Here is a 16400-nt window from a genome sequence, read left to right on the forward strand (position 1 = left end):
TGAAATATGGACACTTGCACGTACAAGATGACTGCAGTTCACAATGACAAAGTCAAGAGCAAGTCACCATGCTGCAGTTCTTGGTTTACAAAACAGGAATATATGTATAAACAATTGTATGGGTGGATTGCAGATGACTGTGAACATTGCGTTTGCAATCGTTCAGTGGCAAAACAGTTTCAGATTCTGTTGAACTGCTGCCACACTCGATGGGTGGAAAAAGTCCTGGGATCACGGCAAATGAGCAGCTCATTGTGCCGAGTCCACAGATACTTTAGTCCAAATGAATCTGATTCTGAAACAAGAAAGATCTAATCAATCATGACAACTGGTCTGGAGAAAAAACGTATTCCACGTTGTAGCTCTAGTTGTTCTTATGCAACCACAATAACTGTTACATGAAAAATGGTTGTAAATCAACTATATGAAGCAATTATTTCAGTATAAATTACTAAATATACTTACGATAATACTTCGAGTCAATTGAAAGTCGTTTTCTATGGTTGAAACTCCCGGTGCATACGCTGTTGTTATGACAACATGTGGCGGTAAATGTTCCGTTGAACCGTTTCAACAACAAAAATCACTCTAGAATGCATCGAATCCTCAAGTTTCTGCCTCCTTTATTGGGGCATTTTCAAAAAGGTCAATTAAATCTTTTTACACATATAAGAAAATACACTATTTTTCTTAATATCTATTGAATATGAAGTCACCGATTAGGTCCAAACTCCGACAATTTAATTTTTAGTGAAGCGTGTTTTTTAACTAATTTGAGAGCTCGAAATAGGACCTTATTTTAAAGATTTGTATTTCATCAAATATCTGTTCCAAAGGCACAGAATGTTCAAAAACACAAAGAAGATATATGTTTCTTCACAAAACAGTGTTTAAAAAATATTTTAAAAGTATATATAGTATTTTGTCTATGCATTAAAAAGTGCCATTTTTGGTCTTATTAACTTGCTGAATTTCAGGTGCATTTGCCCCCAAACACACGGCTGGATACCATGGCAACCACTTAATATTATGCCAAAATATTTTGGGAAAGATTTACACTAGCCAAGTTCTATTCACACACCCAGTTTTATTAAAATCCATGAGATGTCACTTTCCATGATTTTTGCAATGTGACTGATTTTCTCTGTCAGCTGCTCTCGAAAGGGTGAGGAACTGCTGACGCAGACTGGAGATATTGTCCAGTAGTATAAGGGGCACTTTGAGCACCTCCTTAAAACTGGCCACAAGGTCCACCTTTGAGGAGGCAGAGTCTGAGATACAGAAACCTCTAGATCTGGGGTCTCCAACCCTGGTCCTCAGGGCCACCATCCTGCATGTTTTACTTGTTTCTCTGCTCCAACACACCTGATCTGAATCAATGAGTGATTAACAGGCTTCTGCAGAACAAGAAGAGGTGATTTAACCACTGAATCGTGTGTGTTGTAAAGTGCTTTGAGTAGCCTGGTTGGCTAGAGATGATATATAAGTACAGTCCATTTACCTGCAGAGTGACAGACAAGGTTGGGGCGTCCCATTTTTCAAAAGGGGGACTGAAGAGTGTGTTCCAACTATCGAGGAATCACACTTCCCACCCACCCTGGAAAGTTTACTCATTCCAGCAGAGCTCTATGTGTGCCTCTCTCCCAGTTCGATTTAATTCAAAATACTTAATTAATCCCAAAGGGAAATTAAATGTTGTTGTAGCTCATTAACCTGGTTTTGTTAAAGAGTTGTTATAGATGGTGATGGGTGTGGGCAAGAAGGATCTCTTGTAGCGGTCTGTCTCGTTGTGTCCTGTCCTGGTGTCCTCAAAGAGTCCCACCAGGTGAGCCTTGCTGGCCTCCTGTGGAGCCATGACAGCCGAGCTCTGGAAGCTCAGGTCGGTCTTATGTCCTGGACGACCTCACAGACCAGGGGCTGGAAGGGAAGCTTCCAGATGAGCAGCTAAGTGGACTTCTGGTAGTGGTGGATCTTGTCAGGCCGCGGGGAGAAGGAGGCGAATCCAGAATGCATACTCATCTTTTAGAAAACTAATTTATTAAAAGTAAGATAAACAAAAACAAAAAGGCAGCAAAAAAAAACTTCTCACCACCATGGGAATTTAACAGTGGTGGGCCGTCAGGGCCAGCAAGGCCTTCATAACTAAGAATCATCATAATTATGATAAAGGTTCATTTAATTTTTAATTTACTTTCCCAGATATCTAAAAGTATTCATATTCTCTTCATGTCATATTATGCTCCTTCCAGTGCTGTTGTTTTTAGGTCAGAGTTTTTATCCAATCAGAATTCAGCTCTTATGTTGCCAGGCTGTATGAAATCTGCCCGGGTCTTCAGAATCAACAATGCTGGCGTCTGTGCTGTAAGTCAACGAGCAAATACAGTTGATAGACAGCTGCGATAGCCAATCAGATCACGAGTTGTGTCAGTAAGGTCCTCTAGCTGGCCTCACGTTGAACGTGACATTTATGCGTCCTGTGATTGGATATGGATACTTACTAGTTTGAGCCGCGGCAGTGCTATGCAGATCAACAGAGTCACACCCGGGACTGTTAACGGCTAAAAACTTTTTTTTACAATGGCTGAAGGAGAGCAATGGCTGAAGGAGAGCAACACGTTGATTTGGTTGCTGATATACTGGCAAGGCTGTTTTCAAGACAAACTTTTCAAGAGAAGCTAGATCTCGTTAGAGGAGGACGGCCGACCCCGAGCTAGCTAACCTGTTCCAGAATGGATTTTGTGTTGTGTTTTGGGGGACACAGCCGTTTTGGTGAGTGCAAACATTTTATTTTTTTTTTATTCTATTTTATTTAGTTTTGACAGTAGCATACCAGATATGTTTTAATTGCTGATGCGGGTTTGTTGATTTTTAAAATGCGCCGGACAATAGCCTATTTTTTTTTTCATGCTGGTGTTATAAATGCTGGCAGAATAAAAGGTATTTATTGACTAAGTTGGACATCACTGAAGGCCTAAGTGTGAAATGCACCACCCGCCACTGGAATTTAACCTTCGGGCAGCCTTGACCTGCCACAAGCTAAGGAGGCAGTTTTATTTATTATATGCAATGTGTGCGAGTCGCAAGATCTCTGGTGTATCCCTGTTGGATGGAGCTGTGAATTTCCTTTCTGACAAGTCTGTCTGCTGACATTCAGAATTTCTAGTATGCAAAGTGCTGGTATAGATTCTCAGTCATCCAGAACATGGTAAATCCAAAAAGACCTCTATTTTGGAGGGGGAAAAAAACAGCTTCTCAACAGACACATGGCTCAACACAGGAGAGCCACCTCTTCTGGACAAGACTCAGCGGTTCACCTACACCTCAAGGATAAGGGACACTCCTTTCAGGACCAAAATGTTCATATTTTGGACTGAGAAGACAGATGGATTGAGAGTGGGGTAAAGGAAGCCATCTATGTCAAAAGGGAGAAACCAACTTTAAACAGATTTTCACCCTAATCAACATCTTCATTCATGTGTCCAGAGTGGCCCATCTGTGTGTCAGGCAAACAAGGACCCTAACAAGCCTCTGTTGTGAGGAGAGTGAGAACAATCTGCATGTGAATCCAGCTTACAGAGCATCTCAGCTTTAAAAGCTTGAACTCCACACTCCTTGCTTTTTGAATTGAGAAAACTCTCCAGATGAGAAGCGAAACGTCTTCAACTACAGATTAGAAGTCCAGTTGTTTTTGTTTTATAACCTTTTTTGGATTTGGAGAATGCAGTGGAAATATTTTGTGGTATTTATAGTTTATAAAAAATGTCCACGGCCAGCAACACAGTTTTGCAAGCCATGCACACAAAAACAACTTGTGGTTTTAAAATAATGGCTGTGCAAACACAATGTCGTGGCTTGCTGCCTAACACAGGGCTTACCAGGTACCTGCTTGCTACCTGTGCACATACTATGAACATGCCAGTTACATTCATGGTACTTGTAGAGGACTTACCTGATATGTACTAGGCTGTAGTACCGAGCTTTATTATATATTCGTACCAAATGATTAAATAAATAAAAATAATAAAAACATTACATTTATAACATTTTAACAGGGGTTTCCCAACTTTTTTATTTCACAATTATGTAAATATTACAGAAATTGTCTTGTGCAACTTTACCTGATTCCAGCAAATTCCACCTTCTGGGTCACATAAGCACATGTGCTCACCTGAAACACAGAAACTAAAGTTTAATGCTTTCACCTACAGTCTTACATTGAAACAGTGTTCACACAGCTTACCAGACTCTTCTTTAGCCTCCACATGTCTCCTCTGCCAATGTACTGATCTTTAAAAGTCAGCTCCACAAGGTCTAGGGTTACTTCCTTTTAAGGAAAAGCAGAAAAATACAAACTTATTACATATTATATGTTCCCCTAAGGGGGGAAGAAACTAAAGACTGCCCAGCTGCACATACCTTTGGGTCAACTGTGTTAACAATTACATCTTGGTATGCACGAAGCTTAAAAGCTTGAGCAACAGTCTGGTCCACACTGATTGTCTCTGCATAAAAGAAAAATCTTCATCATGATCCAAGTTCCAAGAAGCATTTGCACTATTTCAGTAATATAGTATTAGGTCCTTTATTCTTCTGAATTCTAAATTATGAATATTGAGTGGCAGCAAGGTCAAGTAGCACCAAAATTTTGTTTTTATGAAGTTGTGTTCAATTTGTGAGGATTTATTTTTTACTTCATTTCAATACGCACAATGCTGGAAAGAGTATTGTATTCAAGGGATGGCTGGCTCTGCAGTGGGCTAGATATGAGAGCAGACACCTGACAGTTCCTGATTTCAGAAACCTTGCCATGGCAGCTTGACCCATGTTTATGATTTTATTTACTAGAGTACACTTTAAAAATGATAGGAAGACTTTGAACAGTTTTTTGGTAATTATCATTTGTTCTCAGCAGGGTTAAACCTGGACATTTGAGGATGCAGCTTCAGATGTTTTTTGAACAACCCCGGATCTGAAGACATTAACACAGATTGACCTTTAAGAGTGGATGCAGGAGTACGAAGGTAGACTACATTCTGTGTAGAAGAGGTAACCTGAGGGAGATAGTGGACAATGGAGAATGTGGCCAGACAGCATCGGATGGTGGTGTGTAGGAAGACTGTTGTAGTGAAGAAGATGACCAAATGGTGGAAGTTGAGGAAGGAAGAAAGTTGTGACGAGTTCAGAAAGGAGTTGTTAAAGGCTCTGGGTGGTAAGAAAGAGCTCCCAGATGACTGGGCTGCTACAGCAACAGTGATTAGAAATACACGTAGGAAGGTACTTGGTATGTCATTTGGATAGAGAAAAAAGGATAAGGAGACCTGGTGGTGGAACAGTAAAGTGCAGGAAGTCATCCAGAGGACGAGGTTAGCCAGGAAAATATGGGACAGTGAGAGGACTGAAGAGAGTAGACAGGAATATACGGAGATGCAACATAGAGCAAAGAGGATCAACAATAATGACCAAAATAAAACAGGAAATATTAAGACCAGGCTAAAGTTGTTGTGGCAGGAGCGCCCCGCTACGGTCCAACACTGTCGTCACAGTTGCCTAGCGACGGACACAGCCGAGGTGAGCTGCTATCAACCTGCGTCTTTTTAAACTGTCCATCCGATACCTCACATTAGAAGCAAAAACTCTTGCAAAAGTGCAGACGTGAGTGGGAAGATGCACATCCCAGGATGAACAGCGTCAGTGAGGATGAATACAGGCAATAAAAACACTGTGTCGCCCGGTGTGCTGTATGATATCAGACAGAATGGATCAGTAGAAACATTACAGACCCGTCAGAACCCAGAAGAACCAGACATCAGTGTCTCTTAATCCCTCAATCAGCTCCTGAGACCCATATGGTACTGAACATTTTGCTGTGATCAAATAAGTTACTTTTGGTGCTTTAAGTAGACTATTATGGTTTGATTATTGGATCAGGATGGTATGTTTTTTCATATATAATAGTATTAACCAAAATAATATAAACGGCAGTTTAAAGAACAAATCATACTAAAAGATTAACAGTAAATAAATAAATATTGTGAAGAGTTTATTTGTCCAACATTAAAATAGTTTGTTAGGGATTTCTGTGTAGGAAAAATGTTTATATCTTTACTACAGTGACGTGAGGTGAGGTTCATGGTTGGTGAGGCACTGACTCCTTTACAGTCAGATTTAATATATAAACCCAAAAGGGTAGCTTATTCAATTGGCTGCTGGTTATTTAATATCTCATGAGCGTTCTTCACACACACACACGTACGTATTAAAGATACGATAAGAAAAAATGTTACAATTACCATTTAGGCAGTCCGATGAAGCAAAACAAAAAACTAACGGCTCGGGGAAGTGCACATGACTCTCACTGGCCTCTGCGTGAAAGGACAGCAGCAACAAGCTCCCGTTGGCTCACGTGCGCCCCCTTCAATGCGGCAGAGTACTGCCTGCCTCTCCCTTCGCCTTTTCACCGCGGTTTTATGTCCCCTCAGCAAAACTAAATATGTTACTAACAAACATTAAACGTAAATGGTTAAAGACATTAGCCAGACTGTGGAAAATCAGGCTATATAAACCATTATATTGGCGACATGCAGCGGTACGGCAACAGGCACGGGACAATTGCAGTTTGTGATGGATTGCGCATTCAGAGGCTCGGCTCGTTGCTGCCGCACCTCGCGTTTCACCCTTGTATCTGAACAGGAAATATGCAATTTCAGCGATTTTGACTATAAAAATGTTTGAAAATTAGTCATACATAAAGATCAGTGGACAAATGTTAATATTCATTTTATGTTTTTTTTTTTTCTTGTCATGATGACAAGGCAGAGCCTCACCTGTCATCCCTGACCGCACGTACCTGCTTTACTAACATAAAGATATACTTTATGTTAAAGTTTTTACAGTGTTCTGTGATCAGTATTATTTTATTAATGTGGTTTACCAGTTTGGATAACCTGACTTCCTATCAAGCTATAAGAATAAAGGCAAACATGCTAACCAATGCCTCAGAAACAGACCTGCAGCCCATGGATGGTTCTGGACAGGCTGATAGAAGTGGCTCTTTGGCTCACTTACAATGCCTTGCGAAAGTATTCGGCCCCCTTGAACTTTTCAACCTTTTGACACTTTTCGGGCTTCAAACATAAAGATTTTTTTTTTATTATTTTGTGAAGAATCAACAAGTGGGACACAATCATGAGGTGGAATGAAATTTAAATGATATTTTAAACTTTTTTAACAAATAAAAACTTCAAAGTGGGGCGTGCGATATTAATCGGCCCCTTCACTTTCAGTGCAGCAAACTCACTCCAGAAGTTCAGTGAGGATCTTTGAATGATCCAGTATTGTCCTGAATGACTGATAATGATAAATAGAATCCACCTGTGTGTAATCAAGTCCCCGTATAAATGCACCTGCTCTGTGATAGTCTCAGGGTTGAGTTAAAGTGCAGAGAGCATGATGAAGACCAAGGAACACGCCAGGCAGATCAGAGATATTGTTGTGCAGAAGTTTAAAGCTGGATTTGGATACAAAAAGATTTCCCAAGCTTTTAACATCTCAAGGAGCAGTGTGCAAGGGATCATATTGAAATGGAAGGAGTATCAGACCACTGCAAATCTACCAAGACCCGGCCGTCCGTCTAAACTTTCATTTTGAACAAAGAGAAGACTGATCAGAGATGCAGCCAAGAGGCCCATGATCACTCTGGATGAACTGCAGAGATCTACAGCTGAGGTGGGAGAGTCTGTCCATAGGACAACAATCAGTCACACACTGCACAAATCTGGCCTTTATGGAAGAGTGGCAAGAAGAAAGCCATTTCTCAAAGATATCCATAAAAAGTCTTGTTTAAAGTTTGTCACAAGCCGCCTGGGAGACGCACCAAACATGTGGAAGAAGGTGCTCTGGTCAGATGAAACCAAAATCAAACTTTTTGGCCACAATGCAAAATGATATGTTTGGCGTAAAAGCAACACAGCTCATCACCCTGAACACACCATCCCCCACTGTCAAACATGGAGGTGGCAGCATCATGGTTTGGGCCTGCTTTTCTTCAGCAGGGACAGGGAAGATGGATGGAGCCAAATACAGGACCATTCTGGAAGAAAACATGTTGGAGTCTGCAAAAGACCTGGGACTGGGACAGAGATTTATCTTCCAACAAGACAATGACCTAAAACATAAAGCAAAATCTACAATGGAATGGTTCACAAATAAATGTATCCAGGTGTTAGAATGGCCAAGTCAAAGTCCAGACCTGAATCTAATCGAGAATCTGTGGAAAGAGCTGAAAACTGCTGTTCACAAGCGCTCTCCATCCAACCTCACTGAGCTCAAGCTGCTTTGCAAGGAAGAATGGGCAACAATTTCCGTCTCTCGATGCGCAAAACTCATAGAGACATACCCCAAGTGACTTGCAGCTGTAATCGCAGCAAAAGGTGGCGCTACAAAGTATTAACGCAAGGGGGCCGGATAATATCGCACGCCCCACTTTGCAGTTTTTTATTTGTTAAAAAAGTTTAAAATATCCATTAAATTTCATTCCACCTCACAATTGTGTCCCACTTGTTGTTGATTTTTCACAAAATAATAAAAAATTTACATCTTTATGTTTGAAGCCTGAAAAGTGGCAAAAGGTTGAGAAGTTCAAGGGGGCCGAATACTTTCGCAAGGCACTGTATATATTAAATGATGAAATATTGTTTTTTGTTGCATTATTTTTTTTTGCCCCCCATTAAAAAAAACAGACTACTCTGCCCCCCGTGGTACATCTGGTCTAGAACCAGCCTCTGAACCTAACTCCTTATAAATATTTTGGTTTTAGTCTTTAAAGGACCAGAATTTGCACAGAACTTACTTTAGGCTGTCTGACATGAATTTAAAATATTTAATCTGGTGTTATGATCAGTTACTCAGTACTTGAGTAGACTTTTTACCAAATACTTGTTACACTTGCTTATTTAAAGATTAATCAACTTCTTCTTAACATATTGAAGTTATATTACCCTGATTGGTGTACAATTTTNCTGCTTAACATGTTGAAGTTATACTACTCTGATAGGTGTACAATTTTGGTACATTTTGGCACCTCTGTAATAACTGCACTATTGATATTTTTGTTTTTACAAAAAAAGACATAAAATAAAGTATGCCACTTCTGTGGGCACCTCACCATGGTGAGTGTCCCTTATTTTAATTTCTGTGAGGTGGCAACCCTACAGGTGGCTGTTGTTGTCTTGCAGCTGTTGGCTGTTGTTGTAGGCCTATTTACAATAAAACAGATACTAAAAAGCAAAAGCTGAGCTGGAGGAATCAGTGACCACATATGCCCCGACTACCTGTGATGTTTCAAGAGATATCATTCAAGAAATATACCCAGCAAGCCGTCTACTGAAGGCTTACAAGGCTCTAGCAAAGTTAAATTTCCTCATACAGGAGAATCTTGATTTGGTGTTTCCAAATCTGACAGTAGCCCTCAGAGCACAGGTGTCAAACTCCATTCCTCGGGGCCGCTGTCCTGCATGTTTTAGATGTGTTCTTGCTTTAAAACACCTGCTTTAAATTGAGGACTCCTGGAGAACTTGATGATTTGGAACGAATCAAACCATTTGAATCAGGTGTGTTGGAGCAGAAAAACCTAAAACCTCCAGGACAGCGGCCCTCTAGGCCTGGAGTTTGACACCCCTGGTCTAGGAAAACAGGGAGTGTGGTAAAGAGGTGAAAAAGAGAGTCCAGACAGGATGGAGAAAAGTTTCAGGAGTGAATTGTGACAAAATGATGGCAGCAAAGGTCAAATGAAAGATTTACAAGACAGTGGTGAGACCAGCTATGATGTATGGTTTGGAGACAGTGGAAATTACAAAAAGACAGGAGACAGAACTGGAAGTGGCAGAGCTGAAGATGTTGAAGTTCTCCTTGGGATGGACAAGGATGGATAGGATTAGGAATGAGGTCATCAGAGGTACAGCACAGGCTGAAGGACTGGGAGATAAAGTTAGAGAGACGGACTGAGATGGTTTGGACATGAAGAAAGAAGGGACAGTGGGTATATTGGTAGAAGGATGTTAAAGATGCAGCTACCAGGAAAAAGACAAAGAGGTAGGCCAAAGAGGAGATAGTAGTTGGAGTGAGATCAGACGACACAGAGGACACAGTAAGATGGAGGAGGATGACTCGCTGTGGTGACCCCTGAAAAGGGAGCAGCTAAAATAAAACAAAGAGTTTCGATTTATTTTTGACATTATAATTTGATTACCTTTCTGAAGATCGTCTTTTAAACTTTTCACTTGCAGCAGGAGAGGACTGAGAATTAAAAAGAGGAAAGGAAGTCATATCATGGGCTCAACAGTGGAATGTTGTGTAGATTAAAACAGTTCAGTGAAATCTGATGACATATACAAACACACAAATATCTTGGTACCTTGACAGTTAATTGAATCAATGCTACATTTCTCATGAAAAGTGATTCAGTTCAACATATTTATCCAATATATCCAATAAATCTGCATTTAGTATATGATAAAGTAAACAAATAAATTGTGAAAAGAAAAGATTTGTTGTTTATTTTACAATGGTGAAATGGTTTGGACAGATTTGTTGGTACCCTTAAAGACAGTACGAATCTCTGCATTATGATCAAACTAAATGTTTGACCTTCATTAGTTTCACAGGAGTCTTCAAGCTTGTTATCAGCCAGTCAGCCTATTTAAAGGGAACAAACATGTCACTAAGTAGTCTGGTATGGTTGTGTGAACAGAAAGCAAAGACAAAAGCTGTTTGAAAAGCTCAGAGAGAAGATTATAGATATCTGTGTTAAAAGTTAAGTACAAGACCTTCTCCAAGCAGCTTCATGTTCCTCCGAGTATAGTTGTCTATATTGGCAGAATGGGACTATAGCCAACTTCCCAGGACTTGGAACCAACAGGAAATGCAACCCAAGGTTGATCAGACAGCTAGTGACAAGAGCCACGCAAACCATTTAAACTCCAAGGTCAAGGGATGTCATTTTCTGATTGCACCATTCATTAAGGTTTCAACCGATATTTGTCAGTCCAACAAATGATGATGGGCGATATATTCACACAGGTAACGTCTGGTATTTTTTTGTCATCTCAAATGGCACAAAAATATCTGTGCACACGGGCAACAAGCCCGCCTTCAGAAGGGTCTTTAGCCCTGCGCCCCCTGCTGAAACCTGCTATGGTAAACATGCTTGTTTTCTTCTCAAAGAATTTATAAGCTCTTTCTGGAAGGAATAGTTTCCTTTATCTTCTTGTTCTGATTCTGAGACATTGTAGTTTCTAGAAATATTTTGTCATTTATTTATTTTATCTGCGCCAAATCGGTCAGTAGAAGACTAAAAACAGCAGCAAAGATTTTTTTTAATGGAAGCGCACATTCTCTGCTGGAGGAGTTCATTTTTATTGTTTAACTTTATATTTGTTGTTTCATACTTTGTAAGACAGAAACACTGGACCTGTAAGTACAGTTATACTGGTTTGTTTCCCTTCCCACCACTGTGGTTATTGTTCAAATAAATGTTTTCTGAACATACACTACTCTTTCTTTCTGTTAGAAGTTTGAGTGAATAAATCAGCGCTGCACTTGGTAGCACTCGGGGGAGGGGAGGGGCAAGGGGGTGTGTGTAGGCAAAAAATAAATAAATTTAAAAATCGCTCTTAAAAAAATGATTGTCTAATGGCTCAGCCTATTGTCGATGGTCGATAAGTTTGTCCAATCGCCCAACCTTACCATCCATCAAAGTTTGAATCATAAAAGGCACCATGGAAGTAGACCCAGGAGGGCTCTACCACTGTCAGAGAAATCTTTAAAAAGGCAGTCAAGAATTCACCTTGATGCTGTACACAATTAAGTGTCACAAGTGTTTAAACATTCCTTTTCTGTGAGTTTTGAGCCGTTTGATTATCTTTGTGATCTCTCACAGAGGGATCATATAAGTGTTGATACAGGTGAACCAGCTCGGCCGGAGCACCGAAATCAGCCATTTTGAATGGGGGAGCGGCGCAGGCAGTCTGCGCAAAGTCTCCAAAATTGGGAGGTGCACAACCACGTGAAGCTACACCACGTGGGGCCTTTGCGCAGGGGCGGGGACAGCACGATTGCGTCACTGTTGGCGCGCGCACCCTCACGGGGTGATCAACGCGTCAAGTTGATGCGGGTGGATAAAAAACAAATGACGTATATTACAATAAACAAGCAGAGCTTAGCCTGGCGGTGGGGGAGGGAAAGCCTGGCGGCCCGCCAGGTTTATTACACACTGGGGGAAACCCTGAGCATGGCAATACCCCAGACAGAATGCAACCATTGAATGGAAAAGTGTCTTAGTCAAAATAAATGGGAGTGTATGCTGAAATGTCTAGCATAAACACTGTCATATTTTCATAACTGTAAGTTTGATTTTCATCATATTTGGACCAAGCCTCGTCTCAGACCAGTCTTTCATTTGCCAAGGAGGTTTGGCAGTGCACCCATTTGAAAGCTAAGTTCTTTTAGAAGCAATGTAAAAGTGCAAGCAGAGCAAGCAGAGAGAGGAGTACACAAACCACACCATCCTCAAAAAGGAGAGACGACACCCTGAGGTTCCCAAACCAGGCACACTTCTCTCCACGACTGCACCTTGAGATCCAGCCCATGAACATCACAAACAGGATCAGACACAAGGGACAGCCCAGGTGGAGTCCAACCCACACCGAGAACAAGGTCGACTTTGTGCCAAGAATGCAGACACAGCTCCTAATTTGGTTAGTCAGGGACTGGATAGCCCTCAAAAGCAATCCAGGCACCCATCCTCCCACAGAATGCCTCGGGAACACGGTCATAAGCCTTCTCCAGGTCTACAAAACTGAAGTCTGGGGAGTCAAAGTCCCATGACCCCCTTAGCAACCTCAAAAGAATGAAAATATTGTTAACCGCACTAGGACCAGGACGAAAGCCACATCACTGCTCCTGGATCCGAGGTTCAACAATTGATCGGATCTTCCTTTCCAACACCCTGGAATAACTTTTCCCAGGGAAGCTGAGAAGTGTGATCCCCCAATAGTTGGACCACCCTCCCCCCCGGTTTGCCACTCTGCAGGTGTTGTCCCTGTCCTCCATGCGATACTAAGAGACATGTCAACCATGTCAGCCCCACAACGTCCGGAGCCTTCAGCAACTCAGGGTGAATCTCGTCCACCCCTGGCACCCAGGGAACTTTTTGACTACCTCGGTGTCCTCTGCCATGGTGCTGGACTCTTCTTCCCCCAAGTACATAGACTCTGTTTTGTCAAAGGTGGAGATGGTGGCCGGATTCACTACTTGTTTGGGTTTACCAGGTCGGCATAGTGGTTGTAATGGACAGCCTGCCTAACACAGAAGTCCAACAACAGAACGCAGCTCAGGTTCATATCAGGGAGGCCATTCCTCCCTATCACCCCCTTCCAGATAACTTCGTCATTGCTCACAATTATAGAGCATAAGCACAAACAACAACCGGAAGAATTTCAGAATAATGAAAATTAGGAAGACTTTGACTATCCCATCATCTACAGCTAAATATATCATTCAGTGATTTCAAGAATCTGGTGAAATCTATGTCCACAAAAAACAAGGCCAAAAGTCAATTTTGGATGCCTATGATCATCGGACCCTCAGGGGCTACTGCATTCAAAACAAGCCTGATTCAGTTTTGAACATCACTTCATGGGCTCAGAAACAGTTCCATATATCACTGACTGTAAACACAATTCACCGTGCCATCCACAAATGCTGGTTAAAACTCTATCATGCAAAAAAAAATAAGCCATATATGAACACAATCTTGAAATGCCGCCATCTTCTCTCAGCCAAAGTTAATTTAAAAAGGACTGAAGCAAAGTGGAAAACCGTACTGCGGTCAGACAAATCAGAATCTGACATTCTTTATGGAAACCACATCCTCAGTACTAAAGAGAAGAGGGACCATCCAGCCTGTTATCAGCCTGTCCATCTGATTGTATAGAGGTGCATTAGTGCCTCTAGTATAGGCAGCATATCAGTTTGGAAAGCCACTATAAATGCAGAACAGTATATGCAAGTTTTATGACAACATATGCTCTCATCCAGATGTCTTTTTCAGGAAAGGCCTTGTATATTTCAGCAAGGTTGATGCTGAACTGGCCTACCTGCAGTCCAGACCTCTCACCAACTGAAAACATTTGATGCATCATGGAACAAAAAATACAGTGAAAAGCCAGGGGCTGCTGAACAGCTAGAGTCCTCCATCAGACAAGACAGAACAACATCCTCCTCCAAAACCTCCAGCAGCGGTCTCCTCAGTTGCCTGACGTTTACAGAGTGTTGTTAAAAGAAGAGAGGATGCTTCACAGTGGGAAACATGGTCTGTTACAATTTTTTTAAATGTGTTGCTGCCATCAAAATTAAAATGATCTTTTTTCCTAAAAATGGTACAATTTCTTAAACAGTTATGTTTACTATGTTCTACTGTGAATAAAATATAGGTTTATAAGATTTGCAAATCATTGCAATTTGTTTTTATTTACATTTTACACAATGTCTCAACTTTTCAAAGCCTTTGGTTATTGTGAAAACGTACCAACAAACCTGTCAGCATTTGTAGATAGACAGACAGATTCTTTTGCAATGCAACATACCTGTATTCATCTGTAGGGTGTGCGATTTCAATTATATCACCCAAGTTTACCTGAGGGAAAACTTTAGCGTTGACAACTAACTCATCATCTGTTCAAAAACAAAAAAAGAAAAAACATTAACTGTGACAGTTCTATATACATCCAGCCTTTCAAAATAAATGCTAATCAAATGTGTTACATTATGTGCTGAATGTAAATTTCTTCTTACCGCTTCCACCAAACCCTTTTTTGTGGAGAACAAGCTTGTATGACTTATTTGTCTTCATAGTAAACCAGGAACGAGTTCAGCAGTTCACCTCTCTCTAAAAGTTCAAACAGGTTAACATGAGTACCTTATAGTAGGTCTGTTCCTCTCAGTGCTGGCTCAGCTGTAACCACTAAATTTGTGATTTTCCTATCTGACAGGGTCATTGCCTAAAAAAAAAAAAAAAAAGAATTCTTCGGCAGTGGGTTGGTATAATCGGAATAATGATAATGGAAATCTGCACTGAAAATAAAAAGGAAAAGTACCCAAAATTTGTCATCTAGTTGATTACTTTTTATGTGAGAGAGCTGTGGCATAATTTTGAGCTTCTGCTCCAACAAAAAACTGTTTCATGAATCAAGCAGTTTGATTCATGGAAATGGTACTGACAAAAAAACAACAATATCATTTTCTGTAGAAACAAACTCAGTCTGAATAAAGCTTTAGTTTGAGTTATTTCACAAAACCCAATTGATTCTTATTGTAACCACTGAAAAGAAACTGAAAATTCATCAAAGAACTTTTGCTGAAGGTTTCATGACTAAAAATACACAGAAATTATGACAATTTTTTTCATGTTCACTGTACACTCAGGATGTTAATTATCCCAAACTTAAGAATTTTAAGATACTCATATTTTAATCTTTTAACCCAGACATATCTTGGTATGATTTAAAAGTTCATCTAGAGCTTTTTCAATCCAAACTTGATTTAACACGAATCTTTGAAAATTTTGGTATCACACCTACAGTAGATTTGTTCTCTTATTTTCAAGCTCTTTAAGCACAAAGACACAACATGCTTTGCTTATTTTGGATTATTTTTAGTGAAAAATATTGAGCTTGGAAAATGTAATAATTTGTTAACTCAAAACAGTTAATTACCGAGTCCCGAAAATGTGAGAACCTAAGATAAAACGACACTCTAGTGCCACCATTCAGGTCATACAGTCTTTTCAATCTAACGCATTTAAAAAACATTAAATAATAAATGAAGCCGTAGGTAAATACTCACACAACTCCAAATCCCAACACAAAGCTCCTTCGTATGTTGGCATGTGCTGTCCTGGTTAAAGATCGGTTAGTTGTTAGCTCAGTTAACTAATCCTAACTAACCATAGCCATACAACTCACAGGATTCTTAGATCGATGTCATTTAGAACTGATGTTAAGGTGAAAACGTGTAATGTGGTATGCTAGCTAAGTAGCGTACCACTTCCACTTCCTGCAAAATATGAAAATCTGTGAAGTGATAGGTTCTCGCTGAGAGATCTTACCAGCGCGAGACAATTCTTCTTCTTCGTTTTTGTGGCGGTTGCCAAGCAACGTTTAGATGCGCATTACCGCCACCTACTGGAATGGAGTGTGGATCGGGATGCTAAATATAAATTACACCGATTTTAAAATTAAACTAAATAAATAAATAAATATTCACAAAATAAACAAAAAACTATATTCTTTCTATTAATTTTGTCTTCTTAAGGTACCTTAACAAAAACAATACGATTCAGAAGT

General features: G+C 40.3%; 1 protein-coding gene across 6 annotated transcripts in view; it reads right to left on the reverse strand.

Annotated features, from left to right (window-relative positions):
• Nucleotides 1–16154, reverse strand: part of depdc5 (DEP domain containing 5, GATOR1 subcomplex subunit) — a 77812-nt gene extending 61658 nt beyond the window's left edge. For 4 of the 6 annotated variants that reach the window (XM_017439594.3, XM_037981884.1, XM_037981885.1 and 1 more), the window contains exons 1-7: nt 15901–16154; nt 14851–14944; nt 14643–14730; nt 10247–10293; nt 4417–4502; nt 4241–4324; nt 4119–4168 (exon numbers count right to left, since the gene is read on the reverse strand). In XM_017439594.3, the coding sequence (XP_017295083.1) occupies nt 4119–4168; nt 4241–4324; nt 4417–4502; nt 10247–10293; nt 14643–14730; nt 14851–14908 (413 nt within the window). In that variant the 5' untranslated portion in view covers nt 14909–14944; nt 15901–16154. The remainder of the gene's footprint in view (nt 1–4118; nt 4169–4240; nt 4325–4416; nt 4503–10246; nt 10294–14642; nt 14731–14850; nt 14945–15900) is intronic. The other 2 variants (XM_017439598.3, XM_017439597.3) reach the window with 1 other exon arrangement.
• Between the last annotated feature and the right edge of the window lie 246 nt (nt 16155–16400).

Source organism: Kryptolebias marmoratus, linkage group LG20 (genome assembly GCF_001649575.2).
Source record: "Kryptolebias marmoratus isolate JLee-2015 linkage group LG20, ASM164957v2, whole genome shotgun sequence".
NCBI classification, from domain to species: Eukaryota; Metazoa; Chordata; class Actinopteri; order Cyprinodontiformes; family Rivulidae; genus Kryptolebias; species Kryptolebias marmoratus.